The sequence below is a fragment of the Prunus mume genome, linkage group LG4, assembly GCF_029339155.1.
Source record: "Prunus mume cultivar Tortuosa linkage group LG4, ASM2933915v1, whole genome shotgun sequence".
NCBI lineage: Eukaryota > Viridiplantae > Streptophyta > Magnoliopsida > Rosales > Rosaceae > Prunus > Prunus mume.
This window is the reverse complement of record NC_142701.1, coordinates 22281614-22308823: the sequence shown is the minus strand read 5'-3', so window position 1 is coordinate 22308823 and position 27210 is coordinate 22281614. Positions and strand designations below refer to the sequence as shown.

Below are 27210 nucleotides of genomic sequence, written 5' to 3'. Positions count from 1 at the left end.
TAGCAATTTTCCAACCGCATCACACATTGTGGTTAAATGTATATCTTTCAATTGCCCTAAAAATGTGTTTATATTCATTGAAAAATGGCAGACATGGGCTTAGCCAAATCGAATCTACACTTAATACCTTGAGTTCGAATCCTCCTCTCTTGTAATTTATATTAAATTAATATTGAATGTGGTTTGTATAAATTAAAAAAAAATGTACATATATCCATTGAAAATGCAATTGATGATGTAAAAGTGACTTTATATTCCATACTTTACACCTAAACATTGAAGATGCTCTAAAGTCGATATTGTCTAAATTATATCCAACAATATTCTGTATCAAAAAAGAAGTCTGAATTCTTGCCCAAGCCCAAAGTCTCTCCAACAATCTAGTTAAGTCCAAAAGGAAAACAGAGACAGAAAGCTTATAGTACCACACCACATCAAATCAAGCTGATTGAAAGCCTTTTTAGTTTTGGTTGTATGCTGACAATGGACACCAGTGGAGACCGTGGTCTTCAATTTCATAATTAGGTAACTTTCAAGTTTTAAGCCTTTTGCCAATTTCCTTTGACAAAAACGTAGGGAATGCCCATATGAATGAACCACCCAAAACACATGAGGCCACCCCCAGAACAAAATGAAAGAAGTTGGGAACCTGTCAGACAACCGATACAACCACCCCAGCCAGTCACCCAGCTGAGAACGATCCTCTACGGCTATTTGGTTCCAGGGAACCAGAAGCTGTTAATCACGCTCTGATCGTACGGTCTTGATTCATCCACCAGGTTGAGATTCCTGTCTCCTTAGAAATCAAGGATACAGAGGTACGATCACTATAGAACAGATCCTGTCCAAGTAAGGTCGTGCCCTTTCTTCACATGCTGAGCTATATAAACTCGTACAGTTGTCTCTATATTCTCGATGTGGGACTCTCAACACTGAGCCTTTGTCTTATTTTTGTGTTGATTTCCGTGGCATACAAATGCCTGCCGTTGATTTCGCAGTATCAGTACGTTTCGTTTTCATTGCCTTTACAAATATTTGTAGTTAACCCTCACATCAAAGGCATTACACACAGTTTTATCAACAAGTCCTTTTGTGTTTATAGATTCAAGATTTTATCCCAACTCCAATGTTTTTCAACGTTTCCACTTCTTCTCTCTCCCCTCAAAACTTCCTCTTCTACTTCACACTCATCACCAGAAACCCCACTGTCACGACATGTCACCCTTCTTACATTTTCTTCTTATTCAAGTTTGGTGCTGCATTCATGCCGCCACGACCTTCAGACTCCAAAACTAGTCCATGCTCGTTCGTTCCTCATCTCAACTGGGTTCAGAGCTGTTTCTGTTTTTCCAAAGTTAAACTACTTTCTATGGCTAATGGTTATGGTAAAATTTGTACCCAAGCAAGAACTAATGCACCATACAATTCGGATCGATCCATTTGCTGAACATAGTAAAAAAACTGAGCATGATTTGCCGGAAGGATGAACATAGAAAAGACACCAAGGCACCAACCATTTTCATAAACACATTTTTAAAAAAATTGAGTGCTTCACTTTCCAATATATTGCTAATTAGCTCTCTAACTTAAACCAAAAAGCGAAGAGTGCACAAAACAAGTCCTAAAGGAAAACAAAAGGCAATTCCAAAATAACACAAAGAAACAAACAGGGCCCAAACCACAAATGCACAGCAACTTAGAAAAACTGCATTCCAGTAAATGCTTGACATATATATCAAGGTTTATTTTATATCTTGGAACTGATATGCTGCTTTGGCATAAGCATAACCCAGATCTGGATCCCGAGTACGTTTCAGTCTAATACAATTATAATGACGCGGAGTTATCAAAACCCATTAGATTAATCCAATCTCCAATGGTTTTTTTTCTTTCTTAAAATACGTGTAAATGCGTTGATGTTAATAATTCCTTTTGGAATTCTCTTCCCCCCAAGAAAGTCTTATACAGTTTCCCATCACCAAAAGAAAAAAAGAGAAAGAGAAAAATAAAAGGGAAGAGGAGTTAATCTCAGTCTGTATAAGCTAGTTCTCAAATTCTGCACAATATATGAAAATTCCAAATAAAATAAAATACCATCCTCTAACTTCCATAATAATTACAACAAAATAAAACATTAAAATAAAATAAAAACAGTAAAAGTAAAACTGATCCAGACTCTGTATATGTTCATGAAGTGGGTTGCCGCAAGCTCATCAGAACATGAAGGGGGTTGCTGCAAACGCTGCAGGTACGAACACAGGCGCATTGTTTCCCCTGAAATTACACAAAATTTCCACACACACAAAATATTATAAATAAAAAAACCAACCAGAAATTAAACTGAAAACCAATAAATTATAATAATTACCCGGAGAGCTCGTCGTGACTAATGCAACTGAGGCTTCGAGCCTTGGCCTTACGTCCTTTCTTGGAAGATATCTTCTCAGACTGATCCTTACCCTCGTGACCAGAAGCAACCACATCCTCTGAGATTGCAACAAGAGCTGGCCTCCATTGTTGAGCAGACTCTGCAGACTTTGATCTTCTCACACGGCTTTTGATCATCTCATGATCTTGAGTTTGCTTCAACGACGACGAAGAACGGTAACACGACCCCAACTCCAACAGGAACTTCATGGTTGATCTGCTGCTTAGGTTTGGTCTGGTATGTATGTCTTCTTAAAATAAATAAAAACTAAAAACTAAAAACTGTGTGCTAGCTTGTGGTCTGGTTTGGTGCAAGTAGAATTAACGTGAGAACGAAGGCTTGTTGCTTTTGGTAGGTTTTAACTTTTTGTTTAGGCATCTATTTATAGGGATAAGTTAGGATTGATGACGCTGACGTGGAGTGTCTTATTTTCTAAATCCCTTATTAATGTTAATCTGTAACCTAATTAATCCTAATTAACGTTTGGTAATTAAAATGGTAGTTTTGTTTTGCCCTATTTAGTTTCCTATGGGTCCATAATTTGGCAGGAGGTTAAGAGTTTCTCGTTAATTATCCATTATCCAAATATTATCGGATCTTAGCCAAATAATATCCCACAAAGTAAAGTTAGATATTATATTCACAAGACTTATTGTTTTATTTGTTCTCTTTCTCCGCATTTGATTAAATATACGTTCATTCTCTTTATACAAGCGATATGAGGGGACATCGGATGCAGATAGCTACAAACCCCTTGCAATTTAATACATATTCATGAATCTCTAGTCTCACCTGTTTTTTTTTTCCCATGCCTACATGACATGAATGGTCCTTGTTTCTTTTTCCCTAGATTCTTCCTCATCTTCGAGATTTGAACCACTTAGAATATTATTAGAACAAAGTGACTCAAAAACCACTATTCTGATAACCAAAATACATAATTTTATAATGATATTTTCCTAATCCAGTGAACTCCAAATTCTTGCGACCACCTAACTCAAATCACAAAATATTAAATTGTTGTTAGGCCCCATTATACACATTGAAGTCTTGTTGGCCCACCGAGTAGCTGGCCTGGGTCTTCATATGCACTGTCACAATTTAAGGCCGAATATAGAGGTGGAAGAAGAAGAAGAAGAAGAAGAATCTAGATTATAAATCCCATCATAAAAAACAAAATATAAAAATAAAATAAAACAATTTAAAAGAGGCCGCACTAGTAGGGAAATACCGACACTTCTCCACCACAAAATGTTACACTCATAGGGAAGGTTTATCATTTTCACTAATCATCACATCAATCAAAGATCTTCTTCCAAACCACAATCAAACCCCCAGTGAAAATGAAAACGAAAGTAATCCTATCTTATCTTAGGGTAAAAAAGATAAAAGAACTTGGGCTAATCTCTTTTTCTCCAATAGGAACTTTGAGCTGAATTTCGGCCATGGGCTGTTTCATGTTTTGAGTTGGGGCAGAACAAAAACAAACACAACCCAGAATAGGGTTTGTCCCAATGGGCTCGTCCTACAATGGTGCTAGCTGCACGGGCTGGAGCTTCAATTGGAGATGGATCGGTTAGCGCTGACAAGCATGCTTGTGTTCGGTGTGACAGTCAAGCCGTCACATAGTGTTACTAATGAGTTCATATGGTAAGAACATTTACTTGCAGATCAATAGTATAAGATTCAATCCTCAATAACACCTTCTCCCTTCCCAACTTTGATTTTTTTTTTAAACACATATATTTACTTATTTATTAATACTATATTAGGTAGTGATATTTCTCAAGCTTTAATAACCTCACTTGGATTAACCAATAAACTAAGTCCATAACATATCAAATCATAACTCTGTGGTTTGAAGTTTGTTGGTATCAGACAAACATTTAAAAAAATTGATTGATTGATGTCAGGACTAAAGTTTGGGTGAAATCTACAATGCTTATAGATCATTTTATATTTCAAATCAAGCGAACAAATTTTCCTGGTTGTTGTTTTGACGTGGCATAAAATGCTGTCTTACCCTACTGACTTGTCTTTCAGGGCAGACATACATGTCCATCACCTTCAATTGCTCCACTAGAAACAAAATAGAGTTCGAGAGTTCTCGGTCTTGTTTTTCTTCATGGCTCTCTTATGCTTGGATGGGATTGGGGAAGAAATATAATTAACCTCCATAAGATCAAGATGATAATGAAGCTCCCCAGCTAAAGATTATCCACAAATTCAGCTAACTCCCACTTAGTTGAAACTAAAAAGCTTAATTATCTTTTACGTAAGCAATATTAAGGAAGGGGAGATTCGAACACAAGATCTCGGTTGAATGAGTAACTGTACAGTAGCTAGGTTATGCAGGATGGTATTCATTGAGACGACAAGGCTTGAGCACCATACATTACACAGAAGACAATATTCCTTTTCCCTTGTGAAGGAATGCAAAATCTACATCACTAGATATTTTTTCGGATTGTCTAAGTAAAGTGAGAGTGACATGTCTCTTACGTGCAGCAGGCTAGGCAAAAAAAGCAAAAGCTACAACTTTTCAGTAACAAATTATTCCGGAGAAAAATATGTATATGTTACTGACATTCATGAATCATACATGTATATATGATGCTTCAAATCAGAATTGAAATAACTACTTTTTCTCTTTTTGTACTTTTCTTACAGCCTTTTGATTTTCTTCGAAATGCAATAATATTATTGGTATATAATTACTGAATTTCTTTGGCTGTTTCCAGTCTTTGAGATGTTGATATCAAATAAATGTGCAAATTATGCCAATCTTTTCTGGAATTGAACTTTTAAATTTGGAAATTAACACTTCATATACATGCACGGAAGAGTTTTGACCTAAGTTTTAGTCTTAATTTGTAGTCTGATAACATAAGAAGCCGGGAACTATATCTGTACTAAGATAAATGAAATTACTCTTTACTTCAACACAACACTTAGTTAACTGAAGTCTCATCTCATGTATTGACTTTATACAACCGCATGAAAAACGACCCGAGTGGAGATGGGTAGTTTCTAGTTATATATATTTCATTTTTTTTTAGTATTTTCTAGGATTTCCGTCTCCATGCAAACACTGCAAAAGACAAATTAACCTATTTCATTCTATATGTATATATATATATAAAGCCTGTTTAAATTGTTGCACCTTCCCTGGTGCAGCTTCGTTTACTCAAAACAATGATTGAGTAAGAATTCTTCTTTTTTTCTCTTTCCTTTTAAAATAATCAAACAAACAATTCGCAAAGGTTTTTATGTGCCAATATTCCATGGTCTTTAACCCCATATGGAACTGACATGTTTGTGAGATGACCACATATGTCCTCGTGGGAAGAGGTCTAATTTGTCTTTTCCTGTGGCTTCACGTGGCACAAGAAACCAAGTGCAAAGGATGGGTAACCATCACAAAACTCAAAGGCAAATCCATGCTGATTAAATTAGTGTTGTGGTTTTGTCTTAAATCATACTGCATGTGTGCAAATTCGACAAAACACTGGCCGGCGAAGACAGCTTCTTTAACCTACCCTTTACTCTCTTCAACACCTCCCACAATTGCTAGTCTCTTAGATAATGAGAGGTGCTAAGTAATTAGCAATATGCCAAATTTGCTTGGAGCTAGCCTTAGCTGAGCTCCGTCTATGAGAATTGAAGTGCTAGATTCTTATAGTTTGAGTATTGGTAATTGAGTAAAAAAAATAAGAAAAGAACATCGCCATTTGGAATATTCAAATGGGTTGACTTGGTTTTTTAACGGTGTTAATTAACGATATTAATGATATACGATGTGTATTGCTCTACCTCATCTCATATGTTCTGTTATGATAAATTTTAATTAACTAATTAACACATTCGAATTTGATACATCTTCCAATAAAGTATAACAAAATATCAGTAGACGAAAACATATTTAATGACATTACCATGTTGATCCCATAAGCTAATTTTTAGAGACCTCCCCATCACTCTATATTAGTTCATGTACCTTTAATTCCCCTTTCTCAGGGATGCCACTTAATTATTAAATAATTGGTCCGGATATTTCAAGAAAATGTAGAAGTATACAATATTCATCATACGTGCAACTAATTATCAATGCATTCTTGTCATTTTATTATCAATCTGAAAGTTCCTATTGTGTATATATACCATATTTATGTATGGATAACTAGGGATATATAGTCTCTGTCTAGTATATATATGGTTCAAGTAGCAGATAAGTTATAGCTCTCAACTCCGTGCATGTTTCATAGACAGAAACACATCTCACACACAAAAGCCATAGACAGATTTCCATTAACCCAAGGCCTCATATATCTCTTGAACCTAGAAACTCACAAACCCAACAGATAAAACCCTAGCTCTTCAATCTCATCCACCAATCTTCACAGGACACGTGTCCAGCACCCAACTGTCCCTTTCGTCTCCCTCCTCCCTCCTCCTCCTCCTCCTCCTCCCTGAAGCTCCTTCTTTTCCCCCCACATATTTCCAATAATCAGAACCATGAAAACTGAAGTTAGAGGAAGCACCACCTCCATTTCTTTACAAAATCCTACTACCATCTTCAACACCTCTCAGGGCGCTTCGCTAACCGGCGCGCTTAAAGGGTGTCTTGGAAGCCTTGATGGGGCATGTATAGAGAAGCTCTTACTTCACTGTGCAAGTGCCCTAGAGAGCAACGATGTAACCTTGGCCCAACAAGTGATGTGGGTGCTCAATAATGTTGCTTCTTCTGTTGGTGACCCTAACCAAAGGTTGACCTCATGGATCTTGAGGGCATTGATTTCAAGAGCCTCCAAGGTTTGCCCTACACCTATGAATTTCAATGGAAGCACTAGTAGTAGTACAATCCCAACTAGGTTGATGTCGGTGACCGAGCTAGCCGGGTATGTTGATCTAATCCCATGGCATCGTTTTGGATATTGTGCATCAAATAGTGCAATTTTAAAGGCAATTCAAGGGTGCCCAAAAGTCCATATCTTAGATTTTAGCATCACTCATTGTATGCAATGGCCTACTTTAATAGATGCATTGGCCAAAAGGCCTGAGGGGCCTCCTAATTTGCTTAGAGTCACTGTTCCCAATTGGAGGCCACAAGTTCCTCCTTTGCTCAATGTGTCAAGTGAAGAAGTTGGTCTTCGTTTGGGGAATTTCTCTAGGTTTAAAGACGTCCCTTTTGAATTCAACGTGATTGAAAACTCATCTTCTTTGGAATTTCTATTGAGTACTCAATTAAACCCTTCTTCCCTAGACCTCCGGGATGATGAGGTTTTGGTTGTAAATTGCCAAAATTGGTTGCGCTATCTCTCCGATGAGCCGCGTTGCGGTAGCCCGGGCCATCAAGATGGCTCTATGCGCAACACTTTCCTTAACATGATTAGATCCCTTAACCCTAGGATCATAGTTGTGGTGGATGAAGATTCTGATCTTAGTGCACCAAGTCTTAGCTCAAGAATAACCACTTGCTTTAATTACATGTGGATACCCTTTGACTCTTTGGAGACTTTCTTGCCCAAAGACAGCACCCAAAGGATGGATTATGAATCTGATGTTGGTCACAAAATTGAAAACATTATTGGGTTTGAAGGGCACCAAAGAATAGAGAGGTTAGAGACAGGCGTTGCAATGTCACAAAGAATAAGGAACGTTGGTTTCTTAAGCGCCCCGTTTTGTGAAGAGACTGTTAAGGAAGTGAAGGGCTTGCTGGATGAACATGCTAGTGGTTGGGGCATGAAGCGTGAAGAAGATATGTTGGTGCTCACTTGGAAAGGGCACAACTCAGTTTTTTCCACAGCTTGGGTTGCAAATGGGCCAAATCCAAATGGGTTGTTAATGGAGGATTAATTGGCTTTAAAAAAAAAAAAAAAATGTTCGTGCAAAGTGAAGTTATGAATTTGGACCTACCATATTGGGATTGGGGGGAGTGGTCCAGGTGATCGAGAGGCAATGACGAAAGCTTATGTCCTTGCTTTTTTCTCTTCGTCAAAAAGCTGCAAATGAGCACAAGACAAAAAGGAAAACGGCAGGCATTTTGTGGAAAAAATGATTTTTTCACGAGCACTTTGTATTGAAGCTATAGCTGCTGTGATCCGTCACATGAAAGGCAAGGAGGAGGAGAGAGAGTGCGAATGGACATATTGTTGTGTGCTGTTTGTATGGGACAAAGTCTAGTACTTTAATGTTTTTCCCATCTGCACGTACGTGCAGGCTTTTGTTCCATGATCAGTTCTGTGAAATTTAACTTTTGTTTAGCCCCTTTCTTTAATCATAAGAGTAACTATTCCCTTAATAATTTCTTGTTTTGGTAACAGTTTAAGTGACAATATGTACGAGTGGAAGCTTGAAAGCTACTTCTTTTTCTCACGCAAATTAGTAACTAGGCTTTTGTTCCATCAGATCAGCTTATCCGTTGAAGGCATCTTTAAAGACATGGATGTATATATTTTCTATGTTTCGGATTGTGTTTTATTCTTGGCCCAACCTTAGAGCTTGAATTTTAGGTTAAATCTAGGAACAGAAACACGCATGCACACATACCAACAAAAGGGTGTATCAAAACAAGGCCCGCATTGCCTTTAATTTCATGAGTTGTCATTTTCTTCTTTTGTTCTTTTGTGAATTCTCATTATTCGAATGCTAAGACTCAGACTTATGATATTTTTGGGAGAACAGTTGCTCCAAACCACTATACTAATTATAATCTTTTCCTTGATCGTGATAATTATTGTTTTGTCTCAATTTAATCCTTTAATTTGTAATTAGTTTCTCAGTTAATTGCAGCAACTTCAATGAAGTTTCTAGCATGAACAAACTAATCGATTAATTGGTCACGTTTGAATCACTGGGGTATTTAGCACAATTTTGAGAATCATTAATTCTCATTTCATAGTAGATGAGTAAACCTTGAATACGAAATAACAACTCTCATAATAAGCACGTCCACCTCTTTTTTCATAACTTGTAGATTTAAAAGTTCTTCTTTTGCAACACCAAAGCACTTCTTACGACTATATTGATAGCAAGATCTCCAGTGCATTGAACTTCACGGTATATTACATCTCCGTTTGGTACACCAACTTAAAACTCTCCAGAAACATATGAACGTGGATTTGTAGGTGCCATTTTACAACAATTCATTATTTCTTGCATGATGCAAAAATGAGAAGAATTAATCATAAGTTGGTCAACAATTCATTATTTCTTATGTCCCACGTAAGGAGATCAATAGAATTAAACTTGCATTCAATTTAAACAAACACACAACACACATGTATATTTGACAATCAATACTATCTCAATTCTAACATGACATTTTATACAAAACTCCTTAGAAAACATATTTGTAGAAGAAAAAAAAACCGTTAATTAGCCACTTGTCATGTTCTAATTGGTTATTAAGGTGTACCAATTTTTTCACTTGGAATTAACATGTAGTTACCAATGAGATGTTAGTTGGATTGACCCAGGTCTTTAGTGTGCTTCCAAGTGGTCATGAGTTCAAATCCCCATTATACTCTTTTACCACTCGTCATTTTAGGTAACACGATGTAGAAGTGAAAGCTTGAAAGCAATAACTCGATCAATAGCTAGTTCTTTTTCTTACTCAAATTATTAACTAGGCTTTTGTTCCACAAGATCAACTTATATGTTAAAGGCGACCATAGGTGTATATAATATATATTGCGGTGTTTTATTCTTGGTCCACCAAACCTTATGGGTAAATCTAGCAAAGAGAAACATGCCTGCACTGTGCACTGTGCACTGTGCACCCAAGGAAATAGTGTATCAAAGTTGAAGTATGAACAAGTTAAATATATAACAAGGACCATATTGCCTTTAATTTCATGAGTTGTCATCTTCTTCTTGATTGTGGTAATTATTGTTTTGTCTCAAATATTAAGCCTTTAATTTGTAATTAGTTTCTCAGTTAATTGCAGGACTTCAAGGGAGTTTCTAGCATGAACAAATAAGTTTGGCCATTGAAAAAAAAAAAAAAAACGATTAAATGGTCACGTGCTGGACTTTGAATCACTGGGTCCTTGCTTGTATAATTTCCGGTGCATGTGTTTTTAAAACGACGAAAAATATATAAAATAAATTGAAAAAGAAATCCGACCTGCCGGATTCGAACCAGCGACCTAAGGATGGCTGAGAGCACATAACCCACTACAGTCCTCCGCTCTACCAACTGAGCTAAGGTCGGATTGTTGGTACTGACCTTGTCAGATATATATATGAAACGTAATATTTATTTAGCTGGTTCTTACTTTAAGAAAAAGCCCAAGATCGAGTCAATGCGAATAGTTTGGGCTCAAGTGAAACCTAAAACAAGTCTGGGCTTAAGCTAATAAGCTTGGGCTGTATTGATCCTACAACATGAGTGTAAATATTTCCTTTTGGGGTCAGCTACAACATGAGTTTAATAAAGTTGTAACTTGTGATGTGGGGGACAGAGTATAACACACACACAACAAAGTTGTAATGTTGAAAGACGCAATTTTATGAGATGAACAATGCCCATTCATCTCTCTTAACCTTTAAAAAAAAAAAAAAAAATTAATTAAGAACAAGCATAATTTCAATAATAAAATGGTAAATACAAGGGATGTACAAGAAGAACACACTCCAAATGGAGGTTCTTGCATTCAATAAATCGGGAACATTAAATTCAGCAAGATAGTGAGTAATAAATATTACAAAATCAAGCCCAGCTCACTCAAAGTTAACATATAGAGGATCAAGAAGACTTTTTATAGCACCAGTGCGACATAGAGACCATGAGAATAATTGATTCTGCATGAATAGGGAACCAAAAACACCAAAAGTGAAAGGGCCTTAACGCTCAACATCCATTTGGCCAAAGAAGACCACAACACCTCCAGCATCCCACATGATCTCACAACACCTCATATAAAAGATCCATCAAGATGTAACAACTCTACCTCCTTAAGATAAAGGATCTTTAAAAGCCAGTCTAAAAGGACTGGGGAGAAACAAAATTCAGCAAAAAACTGAAAAGAAGCAAAACCTAACATAAAACTAGGGAGGAAAATCTCTCTACAACATGACAGGGGAGAGAGTTGCCCGATTTATTAGCCAAAGGGGTCCCTAGAACCAAAATGGGTTGTAGAGAAGAGAGACCAAGAAGAAAGGAAAAGAAGAGAGAAGAAGGGTTGAGAGAAAAGGAGAGAGTATTATCTCTCTGAACTTTTTACTCTCAACTTATAAAGCATCTTTATATATGAAAAATACGAGAAATACTTAAGAGTTATCTCAACTCTTACGTAACATAAGTTCTTAAATCTAAATAAAACCAAAGTAGAAGTCATTCTATATGAAATAATTAATGTGTCACATCAATTGTGTGTATCATATTGTTGTGTTTTCAAATAACGCGTCACATAAATTAGGTAAAAATGTAATGGAGATAAAAGTTGTGATGTACTTGTGTTGCATTTTCCCTGTAACATTGTAGAAGGAAATCACAAATGGGTCGTGAGAAGAAATGAGGGAACCATTTGTCTGGCAAAGAGTCGGATCTTTTGGTGGGACGCACGTAACAGAAGTGGGATCCTCCAAAGCCGGCCTAATAGCAAACGTCCAAATAGTACTCAACCAAAGAAACAAAATAAATAATTGAAAAGAAAATCTGAGATCGTCTAGATGGGCATTTCGGTCAATGTAACAATCCTTGCCAGAGAGGGAAGAAATAAATAAAGTAGTGGATAGGGGAGGGGAAGGCAATGGGTGCACTGCCGACATACAGAGACTTGCAGCGATGAACGTGGAACAACCAACCAAACAAAGGCAGGGAAAGCCAGCAACAAAGCTTCACTTCCAAGCTTTAAAATGGTCTCCCTCTCAAGAATATCACACATTAATATTATTATTATTCACTAATATACTTTTGGGGTTTTCATAATTAATTTTCTAAGCTTCGATGTATTTTCTCTGGGAATGTCAGAATGTGGCCAGTGGCCTAAATATATAGTATTAGTAACACACACTTCAACTGCTCTCTCTCTCTCTCTCTCTCTCTCTGGGGTTCATAGTCAAATATTATATATCATACTTTTCTGTCTTTGCACTCTTTGTTTAATTCCCAGTTCTCACTCTTTAGAGGCTTGTCCTCTATATCCCAGTTGAAAACCACATTGCTTCTGCTTGAACCAATAGTGTCAATTTGCATTAACCAAAGTCCTTAACCTCTTTCCCTTTGTCTTCTTTCCCATTTCAGAATATGGATTTGTGTCCTCTACTTCCTCCTCTCTACTCCCCATTTGGCCTCCTCAGCTCTCTGTCTTCGTTGCACCGTTAAAAATTACTTCTTTTGCTTTTCTGATTGCAGTTCTCAAAAAAGGACTGTTGATTTGAAGTGGGTTTTTGTTTATTTTTGGTTTTTTAATCATTTGGGTAATGGAGGTTCATTGTGATCTTGAAGTTGATGTCAATGGGGAAGAGTCTTTCATAGTGGACAAGGTAATTCTGTACTTGCAAGTAGTAGCAACCTCATTTCTTTTTCTTCTGTCCAAATGGTGATCTTATCCCACCATTTCTTTCTGTTTAATTTTGTTTACTCTTCTTGTACTGGAACTGGATCCTCCTCTCTGTATTGTCAGTTCATTAAATCATGGCAGGTCTGAGAGACTGAGATCCTTTATTGCTTGCCAATAATTGGTTGTCTCTCTCTCTCTCTTTCTCTCTCTCTCTCTCTCTTTCTCTCTCAGATTGTAATAGAGTCTTGTGCTTGAATTGTGAAGTTTTACTGATTATCTTTCTACATTTCGTGCATGCTCTGGTAATTTTTCTTTGGTTGCTTTCCATGTCCTCCGTCGTGACTGATGAATTAGAAAGATTTTTCCTTTTCCGTCCACCAATTTAATTCACACCTAATTTGCATTGATGTGGGTCCTGGACTCATGGCTACCTTAGCTTTTGTTCTTCTGTTATGTCTATTTAATTCACAAAATGCACGTTGATCTGCAGGCCTTTTTCTTTTGCTTCATTCTCTCATTTATTGCTGGTGTTTATGAGGCTCTCCCGTTAATACTGCCCATGAAAGTAACCCTTTTGAGATGGACTAAGGGTTACTTTCATGGGCACTTATTACAATTTTCTGCCCTTCTTTGCTGGGTTGATCAGCATACATCTTTTTCGAATTGCCCTTACCACAATTTATTGCCTATAACGACCTCTCTTCATTCTTTGGCAGGTTCTGGTGTAGATTCCCACTTTTTATTTATCTATTTTTTTTTCCCAATTCAATGAGGTCATTCTTTTGGTGGGTTCCTCCTCTCCATTTGGAATTTGTTGGGGGGGTTCTGTCTTTACAAAATTTCTTCAGTACCTGCAAGTTAGAAGCCTGAATCTTGCATAACATTGTTTTCATTATTTTAGTAGCTCTCTTAAGTGACAATGATTGTCTCTTTTGAGCGAAGGAGTATTAATTTTTTTAAAGATGAATGTCCCTTCCTCCTTTAACTCTGTGTTTTCATGATCATTTCTGCAGAAAATTATTGCTTCCTACTCTGGCAAATTGAGCAACTTACTTGGCAAATCAAAAGCTACCTCAAGAAATCTTAAAGTGGTATTGCATGACTTTCCGGGAGGAGCAGAGAGTTTTGAGCTCATTTCAAGGTTCTGCTACAACCATGGCAGCACCGACATAACTCCTTCCAATATTTCCCTCCTATATTGTGCTGCACAGTTCATGGAAATGAACAATTCTGTCACTGGAACACATAATTTATTGGAAAAATCAGAGAAGTCATTTGAAGAGATCAGATATTGGACATGGTCTGAGCTTTTAATGGCTTTGAAGCAGTGCCAAGATTTACTACCAGCTGCTAATTCTCTAAGCCTACTCGAGAAATGCTTGGATACCCTTGTTGCAAGATTGCCTTTGACAAGCGAAGCGAGTCCTTGTCCTTCCACTTCATCCCCAGATAGCTCTGGTATTCGGTTTTCATGTGACACTCGAAGCACTGAGAGTTTGAAAACTAGCTCATCTCGGGCAACCTGGTGGTTTGAGGATCTTCTAGTTTTAGGTCCAAATTTGGTTGAAATGCTGGTCAAGTCCATGATTTCTCGAAAACTTGATCATGTTATCATTAGTAGGTTCCTCTTTTATTACCAGAAATCGAAGTTTTACACTGTCAAATCTGATGCCAAGCGCACCTTTGTGGAAACAGTCATTGATATGCTGTATATTCTTGATCAGAGCTGTGTTTCTTGCAAGAGTTTATTTGGGATTCTTCGAGTTGCTCTGAATTTGAATATAAACAAAAGTAGCAGGAATAAGTTGGAGAGCATGATTGGTTCACAGCTTGATCAAGCAATATTAGACAATTTGCTTGTTCCATCCCCACGCGGGATCAATTACTTGTATGATGTCAATCTTGTTCTAAGGTTATTGAAATCATTTCTGAGTGGAGGAATCTGTCAAGCATCGCCCACGCGATTGAGGAGAGTTGCTGCCTTGGTGGATTTGTACATGGCAGAAGTAGCCCCAGATCCTTGTCTGAAGCCTTCGAAGTTTGTGGCTTTAGCCATGGTCATGCCGGATTCTGCCAGAGACTCCTATGATGAACTTTACCATGCCATGGACATGTATATAGAGGTATTGCATTTATGTCAAAGAATTTTTTTTAAGCTATCTATTGCATGTATTTTTGCCATGTACATGAGAAAGCATATTGTGGGTTTGATCTGCACTCTACTCTGTTTCATTACCTTTATTCTTGTTAAGTTTTGATCTAGTAGCTTATGATCCGTGCATTCAAATAAGACATTATTAAAAGATCTTAAAACATTGAGACTCTTTTGATTTTGAAGATTATTTGTATAAGGTTGTTTATGCATTGAATCTGCTTGGTCATAGGTGCATGCAGGATTGTCAGAAGAGGAAAAGATGAAAATTTGTTGTGTGTTGAACTATGAGAAGCTCTCAGCGCAGACTTGCATACACATTTCTCAGAATAAAAAGTTTCCATCAAAAGCAGCAGTCCAAGCTCTCGTCTCTCAGCAATTGAAGCTTAAAAGCTTACTCCATGCAACCAACAATTCTAAGTCCTACGCTGACTCCCCTTGTAGTGCCGCCGAGGTTGGAAATGCGGGAAGGAAATTCGATGCCAATGAACAACTTGTGCCTTTACGCCAGGAAACTCGATCTCGCAGCTGACAATGTGAAACTTAGAGCACATTTGCAAGGCATGCAGTGCAGGGTAATGGAATTGGAGAAACTGTGCAAGAAATTGCAAACTCAAATGGCAACGTTTACAAAATCAAGAGTATCAAGCCACAGTCATGCAAGATCTGTGCCCAAACTCTGTTCATGATAGAAGTTGAGCATTTTATTCCATTAGTTTTTAAGTATTATCTCATCTCTGTATAGCGCAAGGAAAGGGGTTTTTGTGTTTGCTACAGATTTTTCTTTCTTTGCTGGATAACTAAAGGTGAAAAGCAAGTTGTTTCACTTGCAAAGATTGAAGAAATCTTTGGTTGTACAGTTACAGAAAGAGAATTTCTGTTGAGTAACTTTTTCTTTTAATGAAATGTCCCTGTTTATTTCATGTAGTGCTCTTGGTACAAGATAGGATTTCAAGGTTAAGTCATTTTCCCCAGTCACTCTCACATCTTGGGGCCATTCTGGAATGCAAGCTGGCAGGCATATTTTCTGCATGAATAGGGTGAATGAAAGCTGAACATATTTGCTTTTCTGTTTCTTCAACCATCCATCATCATCATCATCATCATCACCACATGGTAATTTATCTACAAATAGATTCTAGAAGATTAAATACTGCTGTCATATATCATATGGTTTCAATTACCAGTCAACTAATGAAACAAAGAACAATAGTTACTTACTGTTAAGATATAAAAAGTCAAGTGTAGTTGTTGTTGACTTGCCACAAAAAAAAGACAGTAAAAGTACATAATTTGATAAAATGGTCCACTTACTGACATGAACAACACTCTGTTCTCCTTAGATTCCTGAACATGGCTGTATAATAAAGTTTTCTTTTTAGGTAGTGGATTGTGTCACCTAACTTATTGCCAAGTTGCCAACATTTCATGGGATTACAGGTTTAAAAACACTGAAAGTAAAACAATGATGTGAGTGAGTGAGAAAACTGATGCCTAGGAAACAAAATGAACCCTAACAGTCATCAATGTGATTCAAAACCAGGCATTCTCTGCAATTGTGAACTAATTAAGAGTCACAAATTCCCAATTATAATTTGTTTGAGGACAGAATTTTGGTATTTTATGGATCACTATTAATATTGCAGAGACTTGCAGTGAATTGGTCTTCAAAGAATTACTTTACCGTGTTTGGGAAAGTCAATTGTCTACTCGCTTGTGAGTATTCTTAAGTTTAATTTAAAAATCGGGTAGTCCAAGGATGAAAATCTAACTACTCCACCAATATGACAGAGTTTGGCTTCCGATTTGAGTTAACTTAGACTAAGTCCTCCTCCATTTACATAACGTAATATGAAGGATCACTATTTACATGGACCAGAATTGTGTGTGGATGACTCAAATGCTATAGGTTGGTTTTCCGGGTCAAACCTAAATCTTGGTGAAACCAAGGTGATATCATATGAATGAAGAGACAGAATCCCACGAAAGCCTTTTCCTTAGACGCCACTTTTCTTGTACTAATTCCTAGGTCTGACTTTATTCTTAATTATGAACAACCACAGATTATAATATAACCTAAGCAAACAGAACATACCACATTCATCAAGTATGAGCATTTCGATGAGGAAATGACTTTTTCAATGTTGTTACTTGTTAATCTGTCACTGGTATTTATAGTTTCCTAGTTTGAATATTTGAATGGCAAATGGCATTGCCACGTACATAGAGAGATACCTTTCTTTCATGGAAGCAACATGTTTCGTGGCTTTGCCTTGTCCATCTTCATTCCCTCTTTCTTTAATATAATAAACCCTAAACCAATTCAAACGAACCTCTCAAGAAAATAAGAAACCAAAGGAATCCTAAACAAAACTCCTCTTTTTTATTTTTGCTTCCTTGAACGAGAAGTAGCACGAACTTCATAAGACATCACCAATTGAATAGAAATTAGCTACAAGTTAAAAATGAGAAGAGAGAAAGATGGAGAGTAGTTGTTATTTAACTAAGTAAAAAATGAAAAGATTGAATACTTGGGTTGGGTTTTACCGTCCAAGTAAAGTATAGTGGAAAAATGAGTTACAGTTGTGATTTATGTTGCACGGACACTCCAATTTGTTGGAGTCTTGGATACTCGGACATGGTCAATGAACTTGGGACACTATTATCGTATGAATTTCACTTTAAAAAAAAAATCTTATTAAATGCGGGCCAAATGCCCAGCAAGGACATATCAATCGGGCCTTACAACTGCTAGACCTTTTTGTAAAGTTGATCGATCATCGAGATAATGGGTCATACTTTTATAGAATGCAACCACATATTTTATCTTTCTTAATTTTAAAATTAAAAAAATTAAAATGAAAACCAATTGACATAGGCTTATACAAGAAACGAAAAAATGAATTTAATTGATAAAACTAGTTACCAAAGACTTGGTGTGAACCAGATGGGTCGACTGTGAAGTAAAGCAGGAGGAGTATTGGACAAACTTAGAGGTGTAAGGCTTCCGTTTGTCATGGAAAACACTCCAAAATCGTGGGCAGCCGACAGTGATGATAAACAAGGATAATCGAAAGCAAAATAGATGCAGTTTCTTTCGAGTGTCTTATCATTATTAAGGATGCAGCCACTATATCTATGCATAAATATGTTGGTCGTCTCGCTTATAAACAATATTCGATCACCTAGGTCAAAAACTTGTACCCATCGAGGAGGACCACCACCATGAATGTCATGCTCCAACTTGAAAACTCGAAATCCCTTAGTCTTAGGTGGATTGATGTAACTGCCATCTAACAAATGAAGTTCTTCGTCTTCATCATCTTCATCATCTTCTTCACCCATTAAAGAAAAGTTAGTCCTACGAAGAATCATAAACAACTCCCTTGATGTAGAATCTGTTGCTAGCTGCATCTCTTCAAAGTCGGTGACATGCAGGGCACCATCATCCATTCTCCAAATATCGTAGAACATGAAAGGAATCGGCATAACCAGTTTTTGAGCCCTATAGCTAGGATGACCATCGGCATCTTGGATGATGTCAAACACCGTTAAAACCTCGGGTTCATCCTCATCAGTTGCAGCATATAACTTCCCACCCATAATTTCTATATCACAAAAATTGAGCCCTTCATCGATGAGTGTCCAGGATTTGTCTGCAGGACTGCAGAAAGCTACATGCCCTGTTGAGCAAAGGCTAGCCACGAAACAATGTTGGCTTGTTGGTGATGCGGAGGCAACTACTTTAACAATGGGGAAGGAAGGTCCATTGTTGCACCCACATGGAAGGAGAGTACTGGACTGTGAGGATGGGAGCATCACTCGGGCACCCGTAATCGGATTCAATAAAAAGTAGATTATATTGAAAGTGCTTCCCCGGTTACGATTATGTAAGTATAATGAGCATGATTTCATGAAATTGTTACTCTCGGGATGCCACAAAACGCTATCAACCATGATCAACCAGCCCTCAATTGAACCAACATAACCCAACCTGTTCATCATCATGTTGTAAATAGCAGGAATATAATTTGGTGGTGCCTTGTTGTGAGTTGTTTTCGTGCGAAGACGTAGACTTACAAAGCAATGGTCTATCATGGACGAGGGGTGAGAGCATAGCATAAGCAATGGAAGTTGGGAAGAAGGAGGGCAGTGCTTGGTGGCAATTGCCATGTCAACAGAGGCTCGCCAAGAAAGGCATACCGCCTTGCATCGTACGTAATCTGATATGGAGAGCCGTTGCAGAATTGATTGCATGATATCCTCTGGAACTTGTTCAGACCACCTGCTGATGCTGTTGTTTTGTTTTTCGAAATCAAGTTTTCGTGTAGCGTAATTTCTCACCCTTCTAGCAAAGACGGCAACCTTGTGGCGAAGAAAATCGAGGGTGATCAAGAGAAACATTCTTGATAGGCGGAAGTATGGAAATATAATTCGAAGCGTTATAACAACTACGGTACCCAACGCGTCCCTTGTGTTATAAACATTGTTTCTAATGCAGACTCTGAGAAACCTCGGTGGAATTATTAATAAGTAACCAATAATAATAATACCAAACACTACTGATCTCAAATAATCTGAAAGCAGCCACAACCAATCCATACAATCCATCCTACTGAGACTCAGAATCGAAAAGCCTACAATCGCTTAGAAGCAAAGCGCCAATTTATAAGAAATAGAGGGATCCCTGGCTAATCTCTTAGCCTGTTGCTGACCTAAAGAGTAGTAATACAACTATGAAACGTATATGATATCCAATCTCCCAATGAACAGAGTCTTTTTGTAAAACCTGAATAAAGTAGTAAACCTCTTCCTTTTTTAATTTGATATGAAAAAGAAAACTACCTATATATAAACCTAAATTAAGTAGGAACCCTCCTCCTTTTTAATTTGATATGAAAAAGAAAACTTTACCACTACTTACTAGGCTGTCTTGGCTGGACTAAAGACCTCTTAATCCAGTAGCAAAAAAAAAAACAAAAATCCACATAATCCAATATTTCAAATGGAACGTTATTGAAAATAAACGATCGTGCAGAAACAATTTATTTGAGTCCTTTTTTAAAAAATGTTTTTTTTTAAATATCTGGTATTTAAAAATAAAAAAAAGTGATCTCTGGTTCTTGGAAAATTCCAGCAAGAAAAAAATACCATCAAGAAACTTCTAGCAAAAACACCCTCAAGAAGAACCAAATAAAAACTCTACTCGGAAGTAGAAGAAATAAAAATATCCTAGATGTTGTTAAATACCCTATCTTTTGGTATCCGGTTTAAAAAAAAGTTACTTTTTTGTTTTTCTATTGGATTCAGAATAATGAAAACAAGGTAACCCAATATCAGGGTCAGTCTTGAGATTTTGAGGGCCCTGTGCGAAACTTAAGCAGGGACCTCAAATATAAAAATACAATAATATATATATACATACACACACACAGAGCTTCCATTGAGGGATCCCTCAAATAAGCTTATTTGAGGGACACCCCTTGTAGGGCCACTATGGATTGTATTTCACTAATCCAAACCATCTATTTTGTAGATACTCATTCAAAGATTATCTCTATAAAAAATCACTTGAATCCGATATCATTTGACCACTCAATTGAGTTATTGAAATTTTAGTACTTTCTTGAAGCACCGTGTTCATTGATTTTGTAAGACACAATTGGATGTCGAAACGATTTCCGATTTGTCTAATTTTTTGTAAGGATGATCTATGAATGAATACCTAAAAAATAGATGGTTTGGATCACTGGAAAAAAAATTGTAGGGTACCCTAAAGGGCGTCCCTCAAATAAAATTATTTGAGGGATCCCTCAATAGAAGAGTACTATATATATATATATATATATATATATATATTTCCATGACTTCAAATTTTTTAATTTATTTTTTTTAGAATAAGAGATTGGCATTAATAGGAAAAACCAGAACTACAAATTCTCCTCAATCAGAGGATCATAGAGAATAGCAGGAGGACCTTGAAACCATGATGATGACTCTGATAAGGTAATAGCTAAGAGCATCTACAATCATGCTTTCTATTTTTCAGTTATATTTTAGCTAAAAACATATAAAAGTTATTTTAGGAACTCTTTATAAAATTTAAACTCCAATCATGCTCTCTAGTTTAGAGAGTCATAAATGCTTTCACTTTTTTTAGTTGGTCCATCTCTATTAAAAAATAATATAAAAAATAGTTAGCCTAATTAAAGATTTGAAATACTCATTAAATAAAACAACATTAAATTATAGGGAGCCACTAGGAATTCTTTTTCTCTCCTTAGATTTAGGAGCTCATAGAGGTCTCCCTATTTTAGAAGGTGGATAGAGAGCATGGTTGAAGTTGTATTTTTCAAATTCCTCCATGAAATTTGTCTAAGGAGGTAGTTTAGGGAACCCATTGTGGACGCTCTAAACGAGCTAAACGATGCACCTGGATGGAAGTATTGTTCAACTGAAAAAGCAAAGTTCGACAGTCAGCAAATAAAAAACTAAAATGCGATCTATCTTCATGCATATGTTGAATTGCCTAGATCATATCCTTCATGTCGCCCTCAATTATTTTTGGTTCACTGCCCATTTCATGGGCGAAACAAAAAGCCTCTCTTAATGCTAGCACTTCAGCATGCTCCGAGGAGGAGACAAAAGTAAATTTGCACACTATGGCAACCACGAACTGCCATTCTGAGCCGTGAACCACAACTCCCCCACCGCCAACACCATTGTGTAAGTTAAAAGCTCCGTCCACATTGAGCTTAATAACGCCAATGGGAGGTTGTTACCACTTCACTTGAGCCTTAGAAAGGAAAGGCTTGGGGACAACCTGTTGCGATTTAAAATCATTGAGAAGACGCATAGCTCCATCGACCACTTCACCAGGGCTTCGTCGCTTACCCGTCCACACAATCGTATTTCTTTCGTTCCAAAGACTCGACAGTAGCATAAATAAGAGTTCAATGCTGGTCATGTTCCTTTCCAGCAATATTTTCTCAAGCCAAGTGTTGAGGTCCCATATGTCATGGTCCTGCCAGTTCATGCACAAATGGCTATTAAGCCAAATCAGTGAGGTAAAAAGACATATAAGTAGTACATGATGTAAAGATTCAATAGATGCTCCCCACATGACACATCCCCCTAACTCACCTGCAACATCCTTGCTGATCAATCGCTCCTGGTGAGGACAATATGGAGAAGCACCCTCCAAATAAAAACTTTGATCTTAGGAGGAACACACACCTGCCAAAGACGCCCCTAAGCTTTGGTTGAGACCCCATAAAAAAGTTCTCGGTTGGACGTGTCTTCACTAGCTTCCTCATAGAAAAACTGTCAAGCCACTTCATAGGCACTACAGACGATAAAGTCTCCATTTTTCTCATAGTGCCACATAAGTCTATCCTCAGGGCCCTAAAAGCTCAATGGGATTAGGAGGATAGTAACAATCTCCTTAGCACTTAACCATTCATGTAATTAGGTCAATAAGATCACTAACTAAAGCATTTTCACGCCCCACTACACTAGATGAGGAGATTTGGAAAGTGTGAGGGCGAGGGACCCAATGATCCCCTACACTCTTATCGATCGACCATTCCCAATCTGCCACTGGGAGTTGCGAGTCAAGATCACCCAGGAATCACACAAACTCTTCCAGATATATGATGACACTGAGGCCCCTTTGCGTTGAGGATTAAGCAATCCTTGTGATACTTGGCTTTTAGCACATGAGTCAGCATAGAATAAGGGTGAGAATGAATCCCCCACGCTTGCTTGGCCAGCAAAGCCATATTAAAAGCCTACAAGTTGCGAAAACCTATACATCTTCACGTTTCGGCTTGCATAACTAATCCAACTCAACCAATGAATCTTCCTCTTCTCATCATTCACACCCCACCAATAGCCTGCCATTATATGATTGAATTCATCATAACGAGACCGCGAAATTTGGAGGCAACTCATCATATAAATTGGGATAGCCTGAAGCAACAACTTTTAAGAGTACCTCTTTACCTGCAAATTTAAGTAATTTCTCTCGCCAGCCCTGGATCTTCTTCCATATTCGATCTTTTAGAGGATTGAAACGTACTTTGCGAGACCTACCAACAAAAGTTGGGATCCCCAAATATTTATCATGCTTTTCCACCCACTATACCCCTAGGACCTAAGCCAAAACATGTTAATTATTCACCTCCATATTGTTGCTGAATGAGATACTACTTTTCTGCAAGTTTATCTTTTGACCAAAGGCATACTCATATAAGTGAAAAATATGACGAAGTTGCCTGCACTCCTTATAAGTAGCTAACGTAAATAAAAAGATGGGACACCAACAGTGCTCCATGACATATGGAGACGCCATGCAATAGTCTTTGTCTTTCTGCCCGCATAATTAGTCCAGAGAAAACCTCTACACACAATAAAAATAGATAAGGGGACAACGGATCCCTTTGATGGAGATCTTGTTGTGGAGAAACAGAACCAACAAAATTACCATTAAGAAGAAATGAGTACTTTATAGTAGTGACATACTCTATGATCAGCTAGATCTACCATGGAGGAAACTCCATACATCGCATAATAGTCTCGAGAAAACCCCACTCCACTCTATCATACACCTTACTTATATCCAATTTTAGAGCTTGAAAACCCACTTTACCTTGAGTACGATTATGCATATGGTGGAGCACTTCAAATGCCACAATGGAATTATCAGAAATCATGCGTTGAGGGACAAAAGCACTTTGATGATAATCTATAACTGCCTTCATAATTAACGTCAAATGGTTAGCCAGAACTTTGGCACTAATCTTATAGTTCACATTGTATAAGCTAATGGGACGAAGTTGAGTCATGTCTTTGTGATCCTTCACCTTCGGAATAAGAGCGACATGCGTAAAATTTAATTTTAGTAGAAGACGTCTAGATTGAAGAAAATCTAGAACAGCAGCCACAACATCACTCCCCACTACATCCCAATACTTCTTAGAATAATGCATATTTGATTTCGTATGCTGTGAACTCACCTAAAAGGGTATCATTCATCTAAGGAGTTGCCCGATTCTCTACCAAAGTACCTAGCTCCTCAAAATCGTTGTTGCCACTAGACTGAAAGAAATGCTAAAAATATTGGACCACCGTTGTTTTGAATCCCTGATGGGAATCTTGCCACTGGCCCTCTCTGTCAAAAAGCAGAGTCAAAGCATTCATCTTTTGGTGCAAAGTAGCTTTTTGGTGAAAAACTTGGAGTTTCTATCCCCTGCCTTCAACCATATAGCCCGCGATATTTGACACCAAAAAAGCTGATCTTTTGCTAATAGGGAATCAAGATGCGCTATCAGTCTTTTTTGATCTTGCACTACCTCATTCGAACACGGGCTCGCAAGTAAAACACCCAAATGCTCCCTAGTTTTATGTATTTCCTTCGAAGTGCATCCAAAGTGCTCTATACTCTAAGATAACAATTGAAGCTTTACTCATACCATACCTTTCCCAAAGTGCTCAATTTCCCATACATTTTCTCCAAACTTTGTAACTACATTCAAATAATCGTCATGTCGTGCCCATGCTTCTTTGAAATGGAAAAATCTATTCCTCCGACATCTTCAGCTCATACCAACATTCATAGTAAGACGTAAGGGGAGCTGATCAGACTTTGACGGGATTGGATGGAAAACTTTGGCACGTGGGAACATCTTACACCATTCCCAATTAGCAAAAACACGATCCAAATGAACTCTAATTTCCTCTGAGCTATTACGCCAACATGTAAACTTGGCACCGGTGAAACCAAGGTCCTTTAAACCGTAACCATCAATTGATTGTCTGAAAATTTGCATATGTCTCTTGGGTAAAGCGGCAACCCTAACTTTCTCATGAGTAGAAAAAATTTCATTGAAATCTCCGAGGCATACTTATGACAGAGGACTAGCATGGTCTAACTTGCTCAATAGGTCCCAGGACTTATGTCTTTCCAACGTAACCGGATGACCACAATAAACACAGCCCACCAAAAGCTCCCACACTATCTACCACAATAAAATGACGAAATCCCAATTTAATCGTATTTTCTCCATAACTACCAACGAACTATGTGTTTCATACAAGAACAATATCTTGGTATCTTCACTATAGATCAAACCGTGTAGTGCTTCAACTGTCCAAGGGTTCCCAAGTCATTGGCAGTTTCTAGCTTAAGAGATTCATGGCGCCCGGCAAGGTTGGACCTCGCCTTCCTCCTCAAATCCCATCATAGAACGTAAGGATGCATAATAGAGACATGGACGTTTCCCATTGCATGCACTATAAACTTAACACTTTACATAAACCTACACCCTCTACCCCTTTGGCGACTTGGTCTTTTACTCATATCCACTCGCTCATGGGATGTAATGCATCAGATAATTAGGCTAGGGTTACAAGGATTATCGTTATTGACAGACTCAAAGTTGATGAGCGGCTCCTCTTGGTCAAGGCCCAAGGTCATCCAGGTTTCTCTAGATCCAACCACACCATGTATAAAACTATGTTGAAGCCCCTAATTTTGCCTAAAATCACTATGCTCCACTATAGTAGTGTCCTTCAAACACGTCTCATTAATGACTAGCCCCAAAGTCAATTGAGTACCTAAAACCTCCCTTAAATGAGGATTATCTCACGGCTCAAGTAAGACAAGGTTGAGTCTCTCATGATCAGCCTTCAAATTTGGATGACCATTTAAATTAGGGATGATTGATTAAGATTTAAATTCCTCTTCCATGATACCTTCAGTAGTGTGAATCCTACTCACATAATCATAAAAAATTAATGCATGTATATCTTGCCTAATAGGTTCTGCCACGTTAGCCCTTGATCCTTGGCACCATCCTTATAAACCCAGTCCTCTATGCGTTCTCCTCCTCCGCCTCCTCCACATCCATCAACACTCGCATGGACCATCCCTCGGAAAAGATCAGGCCAAAATGACGACCTCTCGGTTTTCGATACTTAGGACCCAAGACATCGTTTTGGAACCATAATCCATAGGGTTGATCACCATCCGTTAGTGTCTCCTTCTGGTATAGTCCACACTCTTTTTCTCCATGATCCATCATTTCGCAAAGATAGCATGTAATAGGAAGCCGTTCATATATGAGTTGTACCCATTCTGCAATTCCAACAGCATCCGACATGCTAGCCATTGATGTAGAGGCGTGCCAATATCCAAAATCACTCGAATTCGGAGACAGCTCCCAAAACTTCACCTAGCCGACTTTGGTCCGTTACCACATAAGTGCTTAGCACTTCACCAATCAATTTACCCATAGCACAAGTCATGAAAACTAAAGGCAGACCCTTAACTTGAACCCAAAATTCACGTCGTCGTAATGACATCGACATAGGATCAAGTAGTCTATCCGTCGTTGCCAACACCAGTAAGGAATGGTTGAAAGTCCTGTTATGAAACGAAAAGACGAACTTGTCATCCTCAAGTTCAATAATCTACACTTGTGCCTTCGACAATCTGCACTTGTGCCTTTGATGAAAACAAAAAAAGTATCCAAATTTTAGTAAACAAAAACCCAATACTTCAAAAAGTGCAAAATACAACAATTGGGCCATTAACTAAGAAAAAAAACTTGTAATTGGGCCAACATTGAAATAATGATAGACATTATGAATTGAAGGACGACCCAAATTTATTTATAGGCTTAAAATCATTTTAGTCGCTCTAACCCCAAAGTCAAACAATGGCTTTGGCACTTTGCTTGAAAATTTCCTCTGCTTCTCTAACTATATATAACGTTAAGACATAGCAACATGGTGTGAAGAATGTGAATGTGTTATAACTAAACAAGAATAGAGAAATAAAGAGATTTCACATATTTGTTCATAGACCCTTACATTTATTGAGAGATGACGATGGAAAGAGTTGCACCTTATTGCGGTTATTTAGAATGTGATGATCTTCATTAGGAGACCCAGTAATTTATTGAGATGATGAAGATAAAAGATGAACTTTCTTGGGTTCATGCAAAGAGGTATTTGAAGGCCATGAAAGAATGTCATCATCATCTTGCTGTTGCTCATAACCCTGTACAACATGATCGTACAAAGCATGTGGAGGTTGATCGAAATTTCATTAAAGAAAA

At 37.7% G+C, this 27210-nt stretch overlaps 3 protein-coding genes, 2 non-coding genes and 1 pseudogene across 6 annotated transcripts; 2 read left to right on the top strand and 4 right to left on the bottom strand.

Moving 5' to 3' along the window:
• Nucleotides 1–646: 646 nt before the first annotated feature.
• On the bottom strand, nt 647–859 carry LOC148918194 (small nucleolar RNA U3). Its single transcript, XR_016126538.1, has one exon. It is a non-coding gene; the product is annotated as a small nucleolar RNA U3 (small nucleolar RNA).
• A 1177-nt stretch (nt 860–2036) lies between these two features.
• Nucleotides 2037–2787, bottom strand: LOC103329430 (uncharacterized). Its single transcript, XM_008231903.2, has 2 exons — nt 2369–2787; nt 2037–2274 (listed from the first exon to the last, which is right to left on the bottom strand). Exons 1-2 carry the CDS (start codon nt 2635–2637, stop codon nt 2214–2216), a joined length of 330 nt encoding a protein of 109 aa, XP_008230125.2. The 5' UTR covers nt 2638–2787; the 3' UTR covers nt 2037–2213.
• Nucleotides 2788–6637: 3850 nt separating this feature from the next.
• LOC103329470 (scarecrow-like protein 32 pseudogene) lies at nt 6638–8726 on the top strand (annotated as a pseudogene). The gene has a single exon (XR_016126141.1). The product of XR_016126141.1 is annotated as a scarecrow-like protein 32 pseudogene (transcript).
• Nucleotides 8727–10550: 1824 nt separating this feature from the next.
• TRNAY-GUA (transfer RNA tyrosine (anticodon GUA)) lies at nt 10551–10643 on the bottom strand. Its single transcript has 2 exons — nt 10607–10643; nt 10551–10586 (listed from the first exon to the last, which is right to left on the bottom strand). It is a non-coding gene; the product is annotated as a tRNA-Tyr (tRNA).
• A 1544-nt stretch (nt 10644–12187) lies between these two features.
• LOC103329429 (Phototropic-responsive NPH3 family protein) lies at nt 12188–16011 on the top strand. Its single transcript, XM_008231901.3, is given in 4 exon segments — nt 12188–12919; nt 13950–15059; nt 15321–15586; nt 15588–16011. Coding segments are annotated over 4 exon segments (1629 nt in total). The 5' UTR covers nt 12188–12856; the 3' UTR covers nt 15778–16011.
• Nucleotides 16012–18010: 1999 nt separating this feature from the next.
• On the bottom strand, nt 18011–19492 carry LOC103329471 (uncharacterized). The gene has a single exon (XM_008231943.2). The coding sequence runs from the start codon at nt 19490–19492 to the stop codon at nt 18011–18013; it is 1482 nt and encodes a 493-aa protein (XP_008230165.2).
• Between the last annotated feature and the right edge of the window lie 7718 nt (nt 19493–27210).